This window comes from Ursus maritimus, unplaced genomic scaffold, assembly GCF_017311325.1.
Source record: "Ursus maritimus isolate PB19 unplaced genomic scaffold, ASM1731132v1 scaffold_27, whole genome shotgun sequence".
In the NCBI taxonomy this organism is placed as follows: domain Eukaryota; kingdom Metazoa; phylum Chordata; class Mammalia; order Carnivora; family Ursidae; genus Ursus; species Ursus maritimus.
This window is the reverse complement of record NW_024425230.1, coordinates 26866122-26881889: the sequence shown is the minus strand read 5'-3', so window position 1 is coordinate 26881889 and position 15768 is coordinate 26866122. Positions and strand designations below refer to the sequence as shown.

Here is a 15768-nt window from a genome sequence, read left to right as displayed (position 1 = left end):
TAATAAGCAGCAGAACCAAGATTCAAACCTATAGTGGTCTGGTCATATATTTTTAGATGTTAGAACTCAGAAAATGTACTGATCCTTCACGCTAGGATTTTACTTGAGGATGTATTCAGGCAAAATGAGAAGGGGTAAGCAAGAAAGATGACATGAGATCAGGTAAAAATAGATCCACACTAGCAGAGGAGAAAAAAATTTCAAGATGACAGCTGCACAGCCAGCCCAGAGAACAACCTGCCAAGACTGGTGCAAAAGAACCAAAAGCTCCAGAAGAGGCAAGAACTCACAGAAAAGGGACAGAACAACACTTTTTAAACTAAGAATTATTATTATAAGGAGGACATTGCAAAACAGAGAGTTCTACAAGAAATATCACAATTAAAACTCTACACTATAAAGTCCTAATGATAAACAGTGATTATTCATGTGACTAAATATAATGCTGTTTTAGGAAGGGAGATGGGTGGGAAGATGGGTGGTATAAGAGCTAAATCCTTATTTATAGTACCAAGTCAATAAATTATGCCCTGAATAGGTAAATCTGGAAATCCAGAAAAGTTAGAGGTGGTGGTGAACTAGTGGACACTTCTGCTGCTAGAGGAAGTAACATTTGGGTTAAGCCTTAAGAAGCACAGATAGGCTTAAAAGGAGATGGCATTCCAGGTGAAGGTAAATGAATAAGCAAAGGCAAACTGAAGGAACAGTTATGGAAATCAGGAATGTTAACAACAAAAAGGTGGTAGGGGGAGGGAGGCAGTTGTTTCCCTGTCATAGTAAATACCGGCAGCTCCAAAGAGTAAACAGGTTATTTTTAGTATCTAAAATAAAACAAACAATCCAACAAGACTAACTTCTAAATAAGCTGTATAAGAAGAAAAATCATCCTCGTTTTATTTTTGCTTGAGACAATTTATTTTAGCTCTTGAACACTAGAGAATTTTTACTTTACCTGACCCGTGGGTATTGGTTGATCTAGCATCTCAACATCCAGGTGCTTAGGAAGGTTATATAATCTGCAGAGTTCACATATCAACCACTTCAATTGCTGACGAAGCTACAAAACACATTTCAGTAAATAAGCATTATGTTAAAGAGCCCTTAGGAGACATGAATAATGCTATAACTACTGTAACCAATCCAGTAGCAAATGAAAAAAGTTTGTTACTGCTGAATTACAGCCTATAGATAAAATAACAGTTTTTAAGAAATATTTTTAGGGGCTGCTAGTATAAGAAAGTTACCAGGGCTTGAGTACAAGCCCTATAACTAATATCTAGCAGAATGAAAACAACAAAAAGGCTGAGGAAGGAGAACTGCAGACACTGTTGAATTTTCAGTTGCTAACTCCTTTTCTTAGAAACTTACGACTTCAGACAAGAATACGTTTACATTAATGAGGCGACAAAAAAATAGAGGCAGTGTTGTTGTTACACATGAGTTATAAAATTATACATTCCAGTCATATTCATTTAAAAGTAGAGGCAAATGTGGTCTAGTAGACAGACTCTTGGAATCTAAAGGATCTTGGATATAGCATCTAATTCCCTGAGTTTGAGGGTTCCCATCTGTAAAACAATTAAAAATTAAAATTAAAAACTTATAATGGTAAAGATTAAATGAAATCTTCTGTGAAAACACTTGGCACTTAGTAGGTTCTTAAGCATCTGTCGAAAGAAAAAAAAAAAAAGCACTAGGAAAACTGCCATTTTTACATCCAGACTGTTTTGTAAGCATATTTACTTTAAGCAAAGAAGGTAAATTATGTTCACGAACATGATTTTCATTGTTGGAAAAAAAAAAAAACCTGTTTTCAATGTACACCTTTAAGAATTATGGCTTAAGAACAATGTTCAATACTTAGTAGACTTTACCCAGAGCTAATACGGTAACTTACTTCACCTGGTCAGGAACAGTTTCCTGGATGTCTCTGACCAGGAAAAGAGATGAAAAAGCAGGTTTATGAAGGACTAAGAAAACAAAAACAGGATTAGATTGGGTTAACAAAGAAAAAGAATAAGACTTTCCAAAGTAGCCAAAGGAACAAGCAGAAATTAGGAAAGCTGAGATTAGGATTAATAAAAAAAAAAAAGCCTCAAGCTTAAAAGGCACTGTGGATTTACCCCTCCAATAAGCTCTGTTTTGTTTCAAGAACATAATGAAGATGAGAAAGGTGACCTGGACACAGACCCAGACACTCCAAACCCTAGCAAAGGAAGAGCTATGGGAGTGCTGGGGGACAGGCAGCAATGTGATAGAGTCATACCAAGCAACAAGAAAAACAAGGTTGTACATCTTTCAGGAATTTCAACTCTACGCTCCCTCCCTCAAAATAGTGTTTGAAGGATGGAAGAAACTAAGATAGTGGGAAAAGATTTAAGAAATATTCAGAATAGATGGACAGGTATTAGAAACTTACTAGGTAGTCTGGAGAAGGGCGGTGTCAGGAAATACAGGTATAAAAAAGAGCTTTTAATTCCCTGGTTCAGCCACAGGTGACAAGCTTCATTATTTCATCTTGTCCCACTCACAATCACAAACAGAATTGCTGAAGGGAAACTCAATGGGGGTGCTGAAGTGCCACAGGTAGGGAAGTTTAAATTTAGATAGAACCATTCTGAATAGCCATGGCACCTCCAAGTGAGAGTCCCTGGATCTACAGGATATATAGACAGATACATGGGTTTGAAACTCAGGAGATAAATTTTAGCTAAAGATACAGATTAAGGAATCCCTAGAATATAGACCGTGATTTAAGTAACAGTAGTAAAAGCGATTTCTCAGAGAAAGCATGGAATGAGAAGAGGCAGACCAAGGGGCAAGAGCTCAGGGAAGACAAGGCAGGGTAGTTAGATAAAAACAAGAGACCTTAATCTGATGGAAGTTCTCCTAAGATTATCAGCTCCCAAACGACAAGGACAGGACTTGACTTTTGTACGCACCACTTATCACAGAGCCTGGCATAGAAGCCAGTCAATTAAAAAAAAAAAATACTTCTTTCTGTTCTAATATTAAGAGTTTCCTATACACACCCAAGAGGAGAAAAATATGCATAAACCCACAGATTTTTTTAAATTTTTTACAACACTGTTTGCAAAAGGGGCCAGATTATAAACAATATTCTATGCCTTGTCTTTTCACTTGCGTATCTTGGAAAGTTGTATGCGTTCCTATGGAAAAACTGGCTGCATTCTTTTTAACTACAATATAATATTCTATCATAAAACTATACACAGTAGCTTTTATTTAACCAGCTTTTGATTGGCAGTCTTTAATAAATGCTTGTTAAATGGAGGCAAATTTCAACCAGGGAACAATCACCACTAACAAACTGCTGCAGAGAGGTCAATTTTAGCGTTAAAAAAGGATTCCCTGGATTTGGCAACTAGACATAAAAAATTTTAGTGCAACAGTGAAGGCAGAATCCAGATTATAATGAATTAAGTAAAGCAAAGGTGAGGAAATACAATTTACACTGTCAAGTAACTAGGTTATGAAATAACTGGCAGAGACTATAAGTGTAGAGGGTAATTTGGTTTTCTTCTTTTATGTAAATATATTTTTAAAAAATAAAATGAGACCCGATTTTATGTCCTATGTCATTTCATTTTGTGAGTTTTTGATGAAAAATTTTAGACACTGAAAAATAACCCAGTCATTTCTACTATTACAAAACTTATACCTTTGGATCTTTTTAGAGTGAACCTCCCAAAAGGAGATAGCAGTATGAGGGCTATCTTTCCCTGTCCTGTCACTGCCCTGCTGGAAATGTGAACTTGTATCTGTCTAGCTTTTTATTTTTACCTCTAACCTTCATGGCTCTCCAGACCAGCCTCCACTCAAAATACTCCTCAAACTGGTTTCTTCTGTTGTTAATTTTAAGAATGTGTTTAAACCACCTGTAACTTATTTTGACAAAAATCTGAGGTAAGATTCAAACTTCCCTAAATGGTCAGTTCTCCCAATGATATTTATAGAATAATCCACCCTTTCCTTATTGAGTATTTTAACTTATTCTGAATTCTCAAGTGCATGACTCTGTTTTTAAACTTTTATTATCTTTATCTGTCCAGTCCAGTGCCAGTACATAATATTTTTATTTAATATCTAATTGGACAAGTCTCTCCTCATTACTTTTTTTCAACTATTTTTTTATTATTTACTCCTTAAAACCAACTTCAGAGTCATTTTGTCAAGCTCCAAAAATAAGACTGTTGGCATTAATTGCATTCAATTTATAGATTAACACGAAGCTGCAGAGGTAACAGACATATTTGTAATATGGAGTCTGCCCATCTAGGAACATAGTAGTCAAGTCTTTCATTCCATGGTAATTTTTTTAAAAAGTATATAAAAGTATATAGAATATGACCTCAACTTTTAAACATATTTATTAGAGTCCATGTATTTTACTAGAAAGGGAAAAAATAAAGATAGAAAATAGCTACCATGTCAACAGTGGTTATATCAGGCAGAAATCATCACATTTCCTTTTTTTTTTTTTTTTTTACTAAGTAGTCTCACAACAGTAGCTTAGTTTTATAATCAAAGAAAACATTTAAAAAATTTTTTTGTAAAATGGAAAGTTACATTTCTTCATATATTAAAAAAACAAAAAACACATTTTCTTTGTATACCTATGGCTATTACTGTAGGTACAGACTTCTGAGAGAGAAAGCAATTCCCTAACACTAGCATTGATGGCATTCTAGCATTATTTCCCCTCACATCCACCTCAGTTTTTTTTCTTTTTCTATCTTCCACCTTGGCTACTGTTAGTGTTCCCTACCAAAAATGTCTGGTTGGTTTAAAATCAGAATTCACTGAAAAGAGACCACCTAACTCCTCATCTAAATTAAGGCTTAACCTATGGGGAATAAAAAAGACAAATCAGGTAGTACAGAATTTGAAGGCCAAAAAACAAACAAAACTGGTCTTTAGCTCCTTTAAGATTATCAAATAATCATTAATCAGGCTTTTCTAGATCCTATTATCTCTTAACACTTAAGTTCCACATATAACGTTCTTTAGGGGGAAAAAAAAATAGTAGGTTGGCTTATTTTCTCACCGAATTGTTGCTCTTAGTATCTTCTAGACGTTCCAGCACTGATGTCAGATTTGGGTCATCAGAGTCCACAAACCATATTGGTGCAGAAGATGGGTAAGATTCCTGTTGCAGAGACACCTATGTTAAACACATTTACATATGGACTAATCTGGAAATGCAAATTAACTATACCACCAAATGGCAAGATGACAATGGATTTATGTAAAATATATGAGGGTGAGGAAAAGCAACACAATAAAATCTATGCATGGAGAAAAGTTTCTTTTTGTGGATTTTTTTTTGAAACAGTTTTATGGTGTAATTTTGCCTGCTCCACGTTACGTAATTTATACATTTAAAAATCAAGCAAAAAAATAGTTACTCAGTAAGCAGTAGCATTTAAAATAAAAAGAAGGGGCGCCTGGGTGGCACAGCGGTTAAGCATCTGCCTTCGGCTCAGGGTGTGATCCCGGCGTTGTGGGATCAAGCCCCACATCAGGCTCCTCCGCTGGGAGCCTGCTTCTTCCTCTCCCACTCCCCCTGCTTGTGTTCCCTCTCTCACTGGCTGTCTCTATCTCTGTCAAATAAATAAATAAAATCTTTAAAAAAAAATAAAATAAAATAGAAAAGAAACACTACAAAAGTTAGGTTTTACCACAAGCTGAAAAAAAACCTGGTACTCAGGTACCAGGAAAGATGATAGGCTTCCTTCCTTTACAAAGAAAGGTCAACCATGGCCTGGATTCTCCAGCTTTAACATTTTTTAAGGGCTTTAAAATCTGGAATCAAATAAATCCCTCAAAAAGAAAAAGAAAAAAAAAACACCAAAAAACAACCCCCTCACACCCTTGAAGTATAATTTATAAATTTAAACCATACCACTTTTGCCTTTTAATATAATAAAGCTACATTTCTAAACTTTATCTAGATGAGCTCTAACTCAATTTTTAAAGGTAAAGCAAAAGGGTATAATCTAGGCACATATTTTTAAATCCTTATAAGCGCTAAAATGATTTTTTAAAATCTTATTCCCTATACTCCCTGTTCTCTAGAGAAGTTAGAGATTTTTCTCCATTAGAAAACTGCCCCCCCAAAAATCAATCCCATTTAATTCTGCCTTTTTCCTAATATTTCCAACCCTTCTCAGATTGCAGGGAGGGATGTAGTTTCTAAAGGAACAGATTCCTTAAATGAGGTTAAGATTATTCCTTAAATATCTCTGGTGTTAGAAGTCCAAACAGACAACTATATAGCGACCATATGGTACGTAACAGCTTCCACTTGCCACAGAAGCTGGGCTTTGGAGACAGGCATCCTCCTCATACAGCCACTGTCTGTGTGTTACAGCTCAGAGGTCAATGATGTTCTTGAACACTACAGAGGGCAACCTCTGTAACGGTCCCAATAATCCTAACCTGGTATTCATACCCTTGTATAATTCACTCCCCTAGACTCACTTCTAACAAACAATACAGTAAAAATAATGTGTAACCTAATCCAGGATTAGGTTACAAAAAGATGAGAACTTCTATGTTGCTCACCCTCTCCTGCTCTTTCATTTACCTCCCCCCGCCCCCCATTGAAGCCATCTCCCTATGGAGAAGCCCACAGCCACATAGCAAGAAACTGGCCTCTGACCAACAGCCGCCCTCAGACCAGAGGCCTGTAAGGAGATTAATCCTACCAAAACTACGTGAATGAGGCTGGAGGAAGATTCTCTCTCAGTCTCACTTTCAGATAACTGCAGCACTAGGCAACACCTTGTGAGAGACAGGGAGCGAGGGAATCCTGATAAGCCATGCATAGATTCCTGACCCACAGAAACTGTGAGATAATGTTCCTGTTTTAGGCTGCTGCATTTGTTACAGAGCAATATGTAACTAATTCAAACCCCATAAAATTCTAATATTTCATTCCATCGCAAACTGAGTACTATCAAAAAATGTTATAGTTACATATTTTTTATAATAATATTTTTTTATTATGTTAGTCACCATACAGTACATCCCTAGTTTTTGATGTAAAATTCCATGATTCATTACTTGCGTATAACACCCAGTGCACCATGCAATACGTGCCCTCCTTAATACACATCACCAGCCTATCCCATAGTTACATATTTTTAAAAGTAAAATTACATGTGTTGACTTTTAAAAGTTAACGGAAAAAAGCATTACATGCTTTCACCTACAAACAGACATTTACTGTGTACTGTTTTCTATTATAAATTAGGAAAAAATCATTATTAGATACTAGATGCCGGACAATTAGGTTCTAGTTATGGAAAAACAATTTTGTAGAAACACATTATTAAAGAAACATTGCTTTAAGAACTATAATCTCAATTACTATAATCTCAATCTCAATTGCTTTAAGAACTATAATCTCAATATAGTTGAAGCCAAAGAAACTATTTTTGAAGCACTTCACCAAATGTTCTTTACAGAACAAAAAACTGTACTGAAGAAGGGCATCATTAGATCTATTCAACAGTGGTTTATTTCGTATTCTCATTCCTCTAATTTTCGGTGTGTCCCAAACCTATTCACAGACTAAAAGAAAAACTATCTTCAAAATTAATCCTGTTCTTAAAGAAAACTACTTATCAAGTATTGCATTTTCTTCTTCAAATTCTTCAGCCTAGTTTGGGAACATACCATCTAAACCTTAGTTCCAAAAAACAAAAGAGAACCGAAAAACCAATCAACTAAATTTTAGAACTTTACTGTGTAGGTTAGTGTTTGTCTAATTCTACGTAAGCAAAATAAAATGCATGAATTGTTGCTCTGGACTAAAACCCCTTAAAACCATATTGGAACACTGCAACAACAAAAATTACTGAGACCAGCTCCTGCTTATGACATGCTCTTGTAATCCTGTACATGAGAAAATAGGATATATAGGTCTAAGCAACTATGTCAATAATTTTCAAAGTGGGGCCCTTGAACCCCTAGGTAAGACTGCTGGAACCTTAGCACAAATAAAGGCAGTGACACCAAGCTATACCTGGAGTCCCCATATTCTTCACCACTATGCATTTAAGATGTTTAAAAGACAAAGAAAAAGAGGTTTTACTTAAGAATATCTGTAAATAAGTAGTAAAAGTTCTTTTACTAAATCTCGATCCTTATACAGGTCTTTTTAATATTGCAACTGATGAAATGGCGTGCACACATGAGCACACTCTTACAGAATACTTGAGAAAAAGCATCTGTACAACTGAGTTATGAAGTGAACTAACCACTTTAATGGAACATGAATTTTACCTGAAAGGATGACTGACAGACAATGGTTATTTCACCTTGGGTTTTTGAGATTTTCTCAAAAATGAATAAAGAGTGTGTCATTTCAAGGAAAACAAAGGACAGTATTTATTCCAATAATAAAATTCAACCTTTCAAGCAAAAATTAGAATTTTGGAAAATCTGTATCCACTGCTATGAGCTTGACAGCTTTCTAAGAATATTATGATGAGGTTGCTGGTGATCTTAATATAATGTCTTCATATTATATAATGAAACATAAACATTTAGAAGATTTCAGTGAACCATATTTTCCAAGTGACTGGTACATTATGATGTTATAAATCACGCAAGGACAGAAGATCCATTCACAGTTCAAGAAAGACCACGTTTTGGTGAAATATCCAAAAAGAATATCTACAACTATCTAAATGGCTATTAAAATATTCCTACTTTTCCCAGCCAAATATCTGTGTGAGGCTGAATCTTCTTTATATTATTTCAACCAAAGCAATATACCCTCACAGACTGAATGCAGAAACAAATGACAGACCAGATATCAAAGAGATTTATAAGAAATGTAAAATTATGCTACTGTTCTCCTAAAAATGTTTTGGTTTACAAAATATGGCCATTTTTCATAATATTTTATTAACATGTTTACTTCGATGAATATTTTAAATATTTGTTTTAATTTCTAATGATAAATATTGATAGGTAACTTACATAAAAGCTCCTTGGACCCTCAGGACACTTTTTTTTTTTCTTGAAGATTTATTTATTTATTTTAGAGGGGCGAGGGGTAGAGAGAGAGTCAGTTTTAAGCAGACCCAATGCTGCGGGTGGAGCCCCACGTGGGGCTCAATCTCACCACACCGAGTTCAGGGCCTGAGCCAACATGAAGAGTCAGATGCTTAACCGACTGCGTCACCCAGGCACCCCTTACTTTGAAACAGTATAAACGTTTTGAATCCAAAGAGTTTTAGAACAGCTGCCTTCTCCACACCTTCTGCAGCCGGGCCCAGAATGTCTTCCTTGGAAGAAACATCCCTTCACCATTCTATATTAACCTATGTGGTTCCACTGGCGCTAGTTTCCCTAACTCCTTCCCATCTTTCTCTCTCCCTTGACCCAAAACTTGGTCACGGTCTCTATAAGCCCATTCCACTCCCAGTGATTAGCTGTCAGATGGGCTAAACTAAACAAATCTAGGTCTTCTCTGGGACTAAAATTCTCCTTCTGGGAGCTCTGGAGTCATAAGGACAATGCTGGCAGCCTAGGGGAGTCAGTATTTATCTTGCCAAAAGAGAGGGTTTATGTAAACCAAATTGTTTTCTAGAGGGTCATAGATATTTGTATTTTCTGCCGTGGCCGTGAGAACGCCCAATTTCACTGCACACTTGCTAACGTTTTTATCAATCTGTTAAATAAAAGCTTCTACCTGGAAGAAAAAAAGTTCCTATACAATATAATTTGTTATAGCTCCAGAAACCAATTCATCAAAAAGAATGAAAAGCCATCACTTCTTAGGAAAATTTCAAAGGACAACACCTATATGCATAAGGATTTAGCTCTAGCTATTAATGTCCAAAGCATTATTTAAAATAGAAAAACAAAAACAAAAACAGAAACCACTGGCCTTATCCAGAAATAACTTTCTGTGTCTATTTTTTTACACAAATCCACTAAGACACCAATGTGTGGCTCTGTATCAAGCACCAGCCAGCAAAACTGTCTGCCAGAATGCTCAGTCTCTACTGTCTTTCCAAATAATAGAACATGGCCATCTCCAAGGACTTCATCACTTTTTGAACACGGATGCATGTAACTTTTTTTTGAAGGTTCAGAAGTGTTAACAGCTGTAATTCTCCCAGAGACCAGTTATGGGACACGTACTTTCCCACTTTGTTGTTCATTAAATGTGGGGTGGAGAACGAAACCGACAGAATCACCATATAATATTCTAATAAAGTCTAAATGCTCTGACATTTATTTATTTATTTATTTATTTATTTATTTAGAGGTTTGTTTTTATAGAGTGGGCATGCATGCGCCCAGGTGTGAGATGCAGGAGGAGCAGAGGGAAAGAATCTTCAAGCAGAATCCCTGCTCAGTGCAGAGGCTTACCTGGCTGAGACACCCAGGTGCCCCTAAATGTTCTGACATTGGGAGGGGGAAAAAAGCTACCAAAAGAGATTGCTCCCTGCTAATCATTTTGCAAGTAAACAACTAAGTAACATTATCAGAGCCCACAGAAGCAGAATGAAAAATTAAAACATCATTCTAACTGAGGCAGAGAAAATAAAGGTGCTGAAGAAGATTCAAACCACCTGATCTGCAGAAACCAATGGACAGCTTCCTTGACTCTACTTTGTCTTTCAGAAGAATCTTTTAGAAGAGAACACAAAACACTGTTACAATGGCCTTGGAAAAGGGGACTCTGCTTCATTACTCTGACTCTCCAGTAATGCTTTACATTTGGCAGTGACTGTTTCAATTCGATTCCCCACCCCTCAACTAGCTGACATTTATCTAATACTATCTTTCCCAGGTCTAAGGAAGTTTAACAACAACAACAAAAATCAAGCTACTAAGGCATACACCATTCATAAAATGGAAACCTAAGTCTCCTCTTCATACTGCTCTTTCAAGGACGGGCGTAAAAAATGGGGGTAGAGAAGAATAGATAGATAATGACTAGGAATTTGACTCTGTATTATAAATTGGTCAAATGAATGAAAACAATGATTCCTCCAGCCTGAAAGTACCACTTAGGCGCTTAACACGACAGTTCTGCTATTTCCAAATGATTCTCCAGGTGTTCAATTTGGAAAGGTAATCTGTCCCAGAAGGGCAGACCAACAAAAAGGTCTTGGGCTCTTTAACCAAGTTGGTTCATGATTTCCTTTGTATAACCTTGGCAGGGATACTTTTTAATCAGTGTAAAGACTAGAAACATAAAAAATTAAGAAATTCACAGCATTGATTTATTTCCCATGAAAAGCTGTTAGAAAGCATCTTCAAAATAAAATTTTATTCAGCCACAAATACATTTCTGTAGAGAACATTATTATTGTTAAAGAGCTTTCCTTTATAAGCTTTCATGCAGGACAAAAGTATTGTCTACTTTATAGAAAAACACAGTAGAAAAAATGATTTGCTTAAAGTCCCAACTAAAGTATAGACTAAACCTTCTCTCACCTAAACTCAGAGCTCTAACATTTGTTATTTTAGTGTCTTGCTGTTGGTGGCGAGGTGGGGAGGGGAAAGGGGACTCCGGCAATGACCAAGAGAAATTTAATTAGCAAAATAAAAAACATGTGCTACCACAAGTAGCCTGGCAAACAGCCACTCATGCAAAAAGAGTAATGGTTTATGCTACACAAACAGTAAAATTTGTACAACCATTTTATTTATCAGCTAATTTACAGGGCGGTGGGGGGGGGGGCTCAGCCTGAAATTACCAATTCCCTACCAAGTTACCAGATGTCAAGAGGTCCATATAAGGAGAAATGAAGTTCCCAAGTTATGTTAAATATTTCAAAAGGACTAAAAGAATGCCATATACTAGCTCCCTATAAGGCCACACAGATTACTAAAACAAGCTTGCTTTGCGTTTAGGTGTGAGCATTAACAACTGAATGTTAGCACTAACTGGCAATTAGATCTGTTTGCAAGACACTCCTTCATATCATGAGTTCACACAAAACAAGTAATAAAAACGCCTACCTGAGGTTGAAAATTGCATTCTTTCCCTTCATATTTAAGATCAGAACAAATTTATATAACAGAAAAAGATTTAGCTCAATTCCCTTGGCCTAAAGAGTAAAACATCTGTATTGTTTTCTCCTTCTTAAAATGGTCTTTCATATGAAGTCAAATTACAGATTTCCTATTCAGTGACCTGTTAAATATTTAAATATTTAAAATATTTCTTGATGTTATCTCTGCACTTTTGACAAACTCTTGGCAGTTAACTTACACAATAGTTAAGATTTTTGTTCATACAGAATACAGCTAAAATAGAACAAATATTTACTGAACATTGACCGAGTGGAAGATGAAAAGCATGATTACAGACTATTCTCCCCTGCCATCATAAAAAAAAGACTTAAAAAAAGAAAATCTAAAACCATTATAATAGAACATAAGGACATAAAACCAAAGCAGTAAACAGTAAAAATTACAGGAGGGAGGAAGGGGAAATAAATACCAGCAGGAACTGAATAGGACTTTCTAGAAGAGCCTTGAGGGATGGTCAGAAGTGGAAAGACAGACTGGGGTTGGGTAAGGGGCACATTCCACATGGGAAAAACAGATTCAAACGCTTGAAAGAAAAAAGGGGGCACAGTATCTTTGGAAGATTATTCAGAAACTGGCATGCATGAGTGTAAGGAAATAATTCGTGAGATGCGTTTACTGAAATGTTAAACTGTGTAAGTATGCTTCTTGGTGAGCAGTGGAAAAGACAGGGCCTGGCATGTTGAAGAGCTCAATAAATGTTTGGGAGTAAAGAAATAAAAGGAAAAATTAAAGAACCGATCAAACTCATTATTTTTTTAAGAGCTATAACCGTTTAGAGACTAGCAATTCACAAACACAACAGACAGGAAATCCAACACTTTTTCCTTTGCTCTTTCCCCTCGAAGAAAATGGTATCTGCACAAGCAAGCCATGCAGATTTTATCAAAACACTGACCGATGCTTAAACAGTCTTATCTTTTAGAGATACTCACTGAAATATTTACAGATGAAGTGACAGGTCAGGAACCTGCTTCGAAATAATCTGAGGTAGGGTACAGATGAAATAAAATGGGCCAAAAGTTTATCATTGTTGAGGCTAAATACATAGAGGTTCTCCACACTACTCACCTTTTGTATATGTTTGATATGTTCCCATAAAAAGTTGATACACATTCATATACACTGAGTATCCACCATGATAATTATCTTCTGATAATACCTGTCATAATTTTCAGTAGTCTCTACTATAATACCATTACACTAGTCTTTACCAAATCCTCCTTTCACTGAGTGTCTCTAATTCACTCCTCGCTCCATTACCTAATCCAGGTCTTCACACAGTATTCTGTGTGCAGCTGACTCCTATCAGCCTCCTGTATGGTTCTCAATGGGGACTCTGCTGGCATGTGAAGTGGGATAATTCTGTTGCAGCAGACTGCCAGCACAGCAGCAACACTACCCTACAGCCACTGAGATAACCAAAACCATACACACACATGTCCCAAAACCACACACTGTAGAGAACTACCCCTAGAGCTAGATGGCAAACACATTTTTCCAACTTACCTCAGTAATTTAGTAGTTCCCCACAGCCTACAAGTTCAGTATTCTATCATGCAAACCACCCCTACATTTTCCTGGCCATAACCCAATTTCTACCAGAACAATCACCACACAGGCCAGTCTCCTTCATGCTCACTACCACTTCCTGTTTCCCATTCTTGGAAAATCTTCTCCTTTACCAGCCTATATCCTCATAATTTGTCTACTCCTAAACAAACCACATTTTCTCAAGCACTGGTGTCTTTTCTGGATAGAGTTTTCTCTCACTGAAATGTGCTTCCAAACCGGAAAGAATCTACTCACCTGTGAAAGCCCAACTCCAATGTCAGCCTCTCACCAAAGCCTTCTCTGAAGCATCACCCAATCACCAAACTAAAAATTAGTTGCTCTTTTGGCCTTCATAATGACACCATAGAAGTTGGTATAAAACTCCTCCCCCAAGAAGATTTAGCTCTGAAAGCAGGGACTGCTCTATCCAGTTTTGCAAAACCGGTGCCTAGAACAGAACACTTAGATGCTCAATAAATGACTTCTCTCTTCAGTACAGCACTTGTATTTTCCCCAAAACACACAACTGCTCCCCCAGATATTCTGGAAATTATTTTAATGTCAATTATTATAACTTCAAGCCCTTTCCAAACTCTCGAGTACCAAGACCAGGAACACTTTAGACACCTGGGTAGCCCACTGATTTAACCAAAAGGAATCAGACACCAGACTGGGTTCGAAGGAACATAAAACTACCTCCTTGACTCCTGCTATAAGTTTATTCTGCAGTTTGGAACAATACCCTAAATCAATTTCACCATGAACGGTTTCATCATACACATTCACGAAAAAACTTATTAAAACACTTCGATTACCTTACCAAGCTCCGGGTTTCTAACGAGCTTCCAATTTAAACCAAAGAGTGAGCTTTAAACTGCCTTTTTGGGTTTGTGACATAAAATAATCTTTCTGGGCAGAAGACCTGGGCAAATATCCCCTTTGGGATGCAGATAATTTTAAAGGCTTACACACAGGAGGCCTATGGAAGCCAACACCGGTACCACCACCTGCCGAATGCAGGTACAAAGCGCCTTTCCGAAACACGTACGCGTGTCAAACAGTACCAGAGGCTGCATTCTAAACTTTCCCCCCCTCAAATGCATCAGTTTTCAATATCAGTTTTTCCTTAAACACAAACTTAAAAATAACTGGGGGAATAAGCAAGACGAGGGAAACCTGACTGAAGAGTAAGGCGTTAAAACTTGAGGTCCTTCCCCCTTCCCTGCTAGGCTCCTCCAACAGCCGAAGTCGACCTGCCTCGCCGCGGCCCCGGGGGCAGGCCGGCTGTGGGCAGTCATGGCGACACGGCGAGGGCGAGGGCAAGCGCCGCCGCGGTCTCCCACCCCAAGGCGTAGGGGGCCGAGAGGGGCCAGCAGCCCCAAACCCAGCCCCGCGGAAAAGCGGAGAAATGCGCCGCCTGCCTCCTCCCACCCAAGTCTAGCGATTACAAGGCTGGGCCTGGGCTGGGCCCCTTGCCTGGGAAAGGGGCGGATCTGCCCCGCCCGGGGCCCCGGGAACCAAGGGGCCTCTACCGGACCGATTCCCTTTTGTCCGGGGACTCGGGGCGCCCCTTTCCGCCCTCGCCTGGCTCCGAGGGGCTGAGGCCGGGCGCCTCACCGTGATGTTGCAGTGGAGTGTGAGCGGCGGCGGCGGCGAGTGCGGGCTGCCCGGCGGTGCCGGAGGCGGCAGCAGGAACTGGCAATGCAGCTCGTCCAGCTTCCAGCTGACGATGCGGAATCGCTCGTGGTTCTTGTCGAAGATGGACGCCAGGAACTTCAACTCGGCCTTAAGCCCTGACACGGACATCTTCCCCTCATCTCCGGCAGGAGGGGTGCGAAAGGGGAGCCGGGCCCAGAGCCGCCGTCACGGCCGCTACCGCCCCACAGGGCCGGCCTGGGGCCGCACTCTCGCGGCTCCGCCTCTCCCCGCCGCCGAGGCCCGCGTTGGATCCCGGCTAAAAAATGGCTAGGGGCACCGAGGCCTCGGCGGGCGGCTGTGTGGCGGCCTGGGCGGCGGCGGCTGCTCTCTTTGTAACTGACTCCGCCGGCAGGAGACCGCGGCCCCACGGCTTAAAAGGGCAACAGCGACGCCGCCCCCGCTACCGCCTGGGAAAGGGCTGCCCCC

General features: G+C 38.7%; 1 protein-coding gene across 9 annotated transcripts in view; it reads right to left on the bottom strand.

Annotated features, from left to right (window-relative positions):
- The window catches only part of UBE2Q2 (ubiquitin conjugating enzyme E2 Q2), a 71643-nt gene that overhangs the window by 54792 nt on the left and 1083 nt on the right, over positions 1 to 15768 (bottom strand). The window contains exons 1-3 of one of the 9 annotated variants that reach the window (XR_005838116.1): positions 15262 to 15760; positions 5069 to 5185; positions 953 to 1057 (exon numbers count right to left, since the gene is read on the bottom strand). Coding sequence is in view for 8 of the 9 variants with exons in the window: in XM_040642933.1 (XP_040498867.1) it covers positions 953 to 1057; positions 5069 to 5185; positions 15262 to 15450 (411 nt within the window). In the remaining variant the exon portion in view is untranslated. Of the gene's footprint in view, positions 1 to 952; positions 1058 to 5068; positions 5186 to 13161; positions 13320 to 15261; positions 15761 to 15768 lie in introns of those variants that run through there. The other 8 variants (XM_040642933.1, XM_040642930.1, XM_040642931.1 and 5 more) reach the window with 8 other exon arrangements.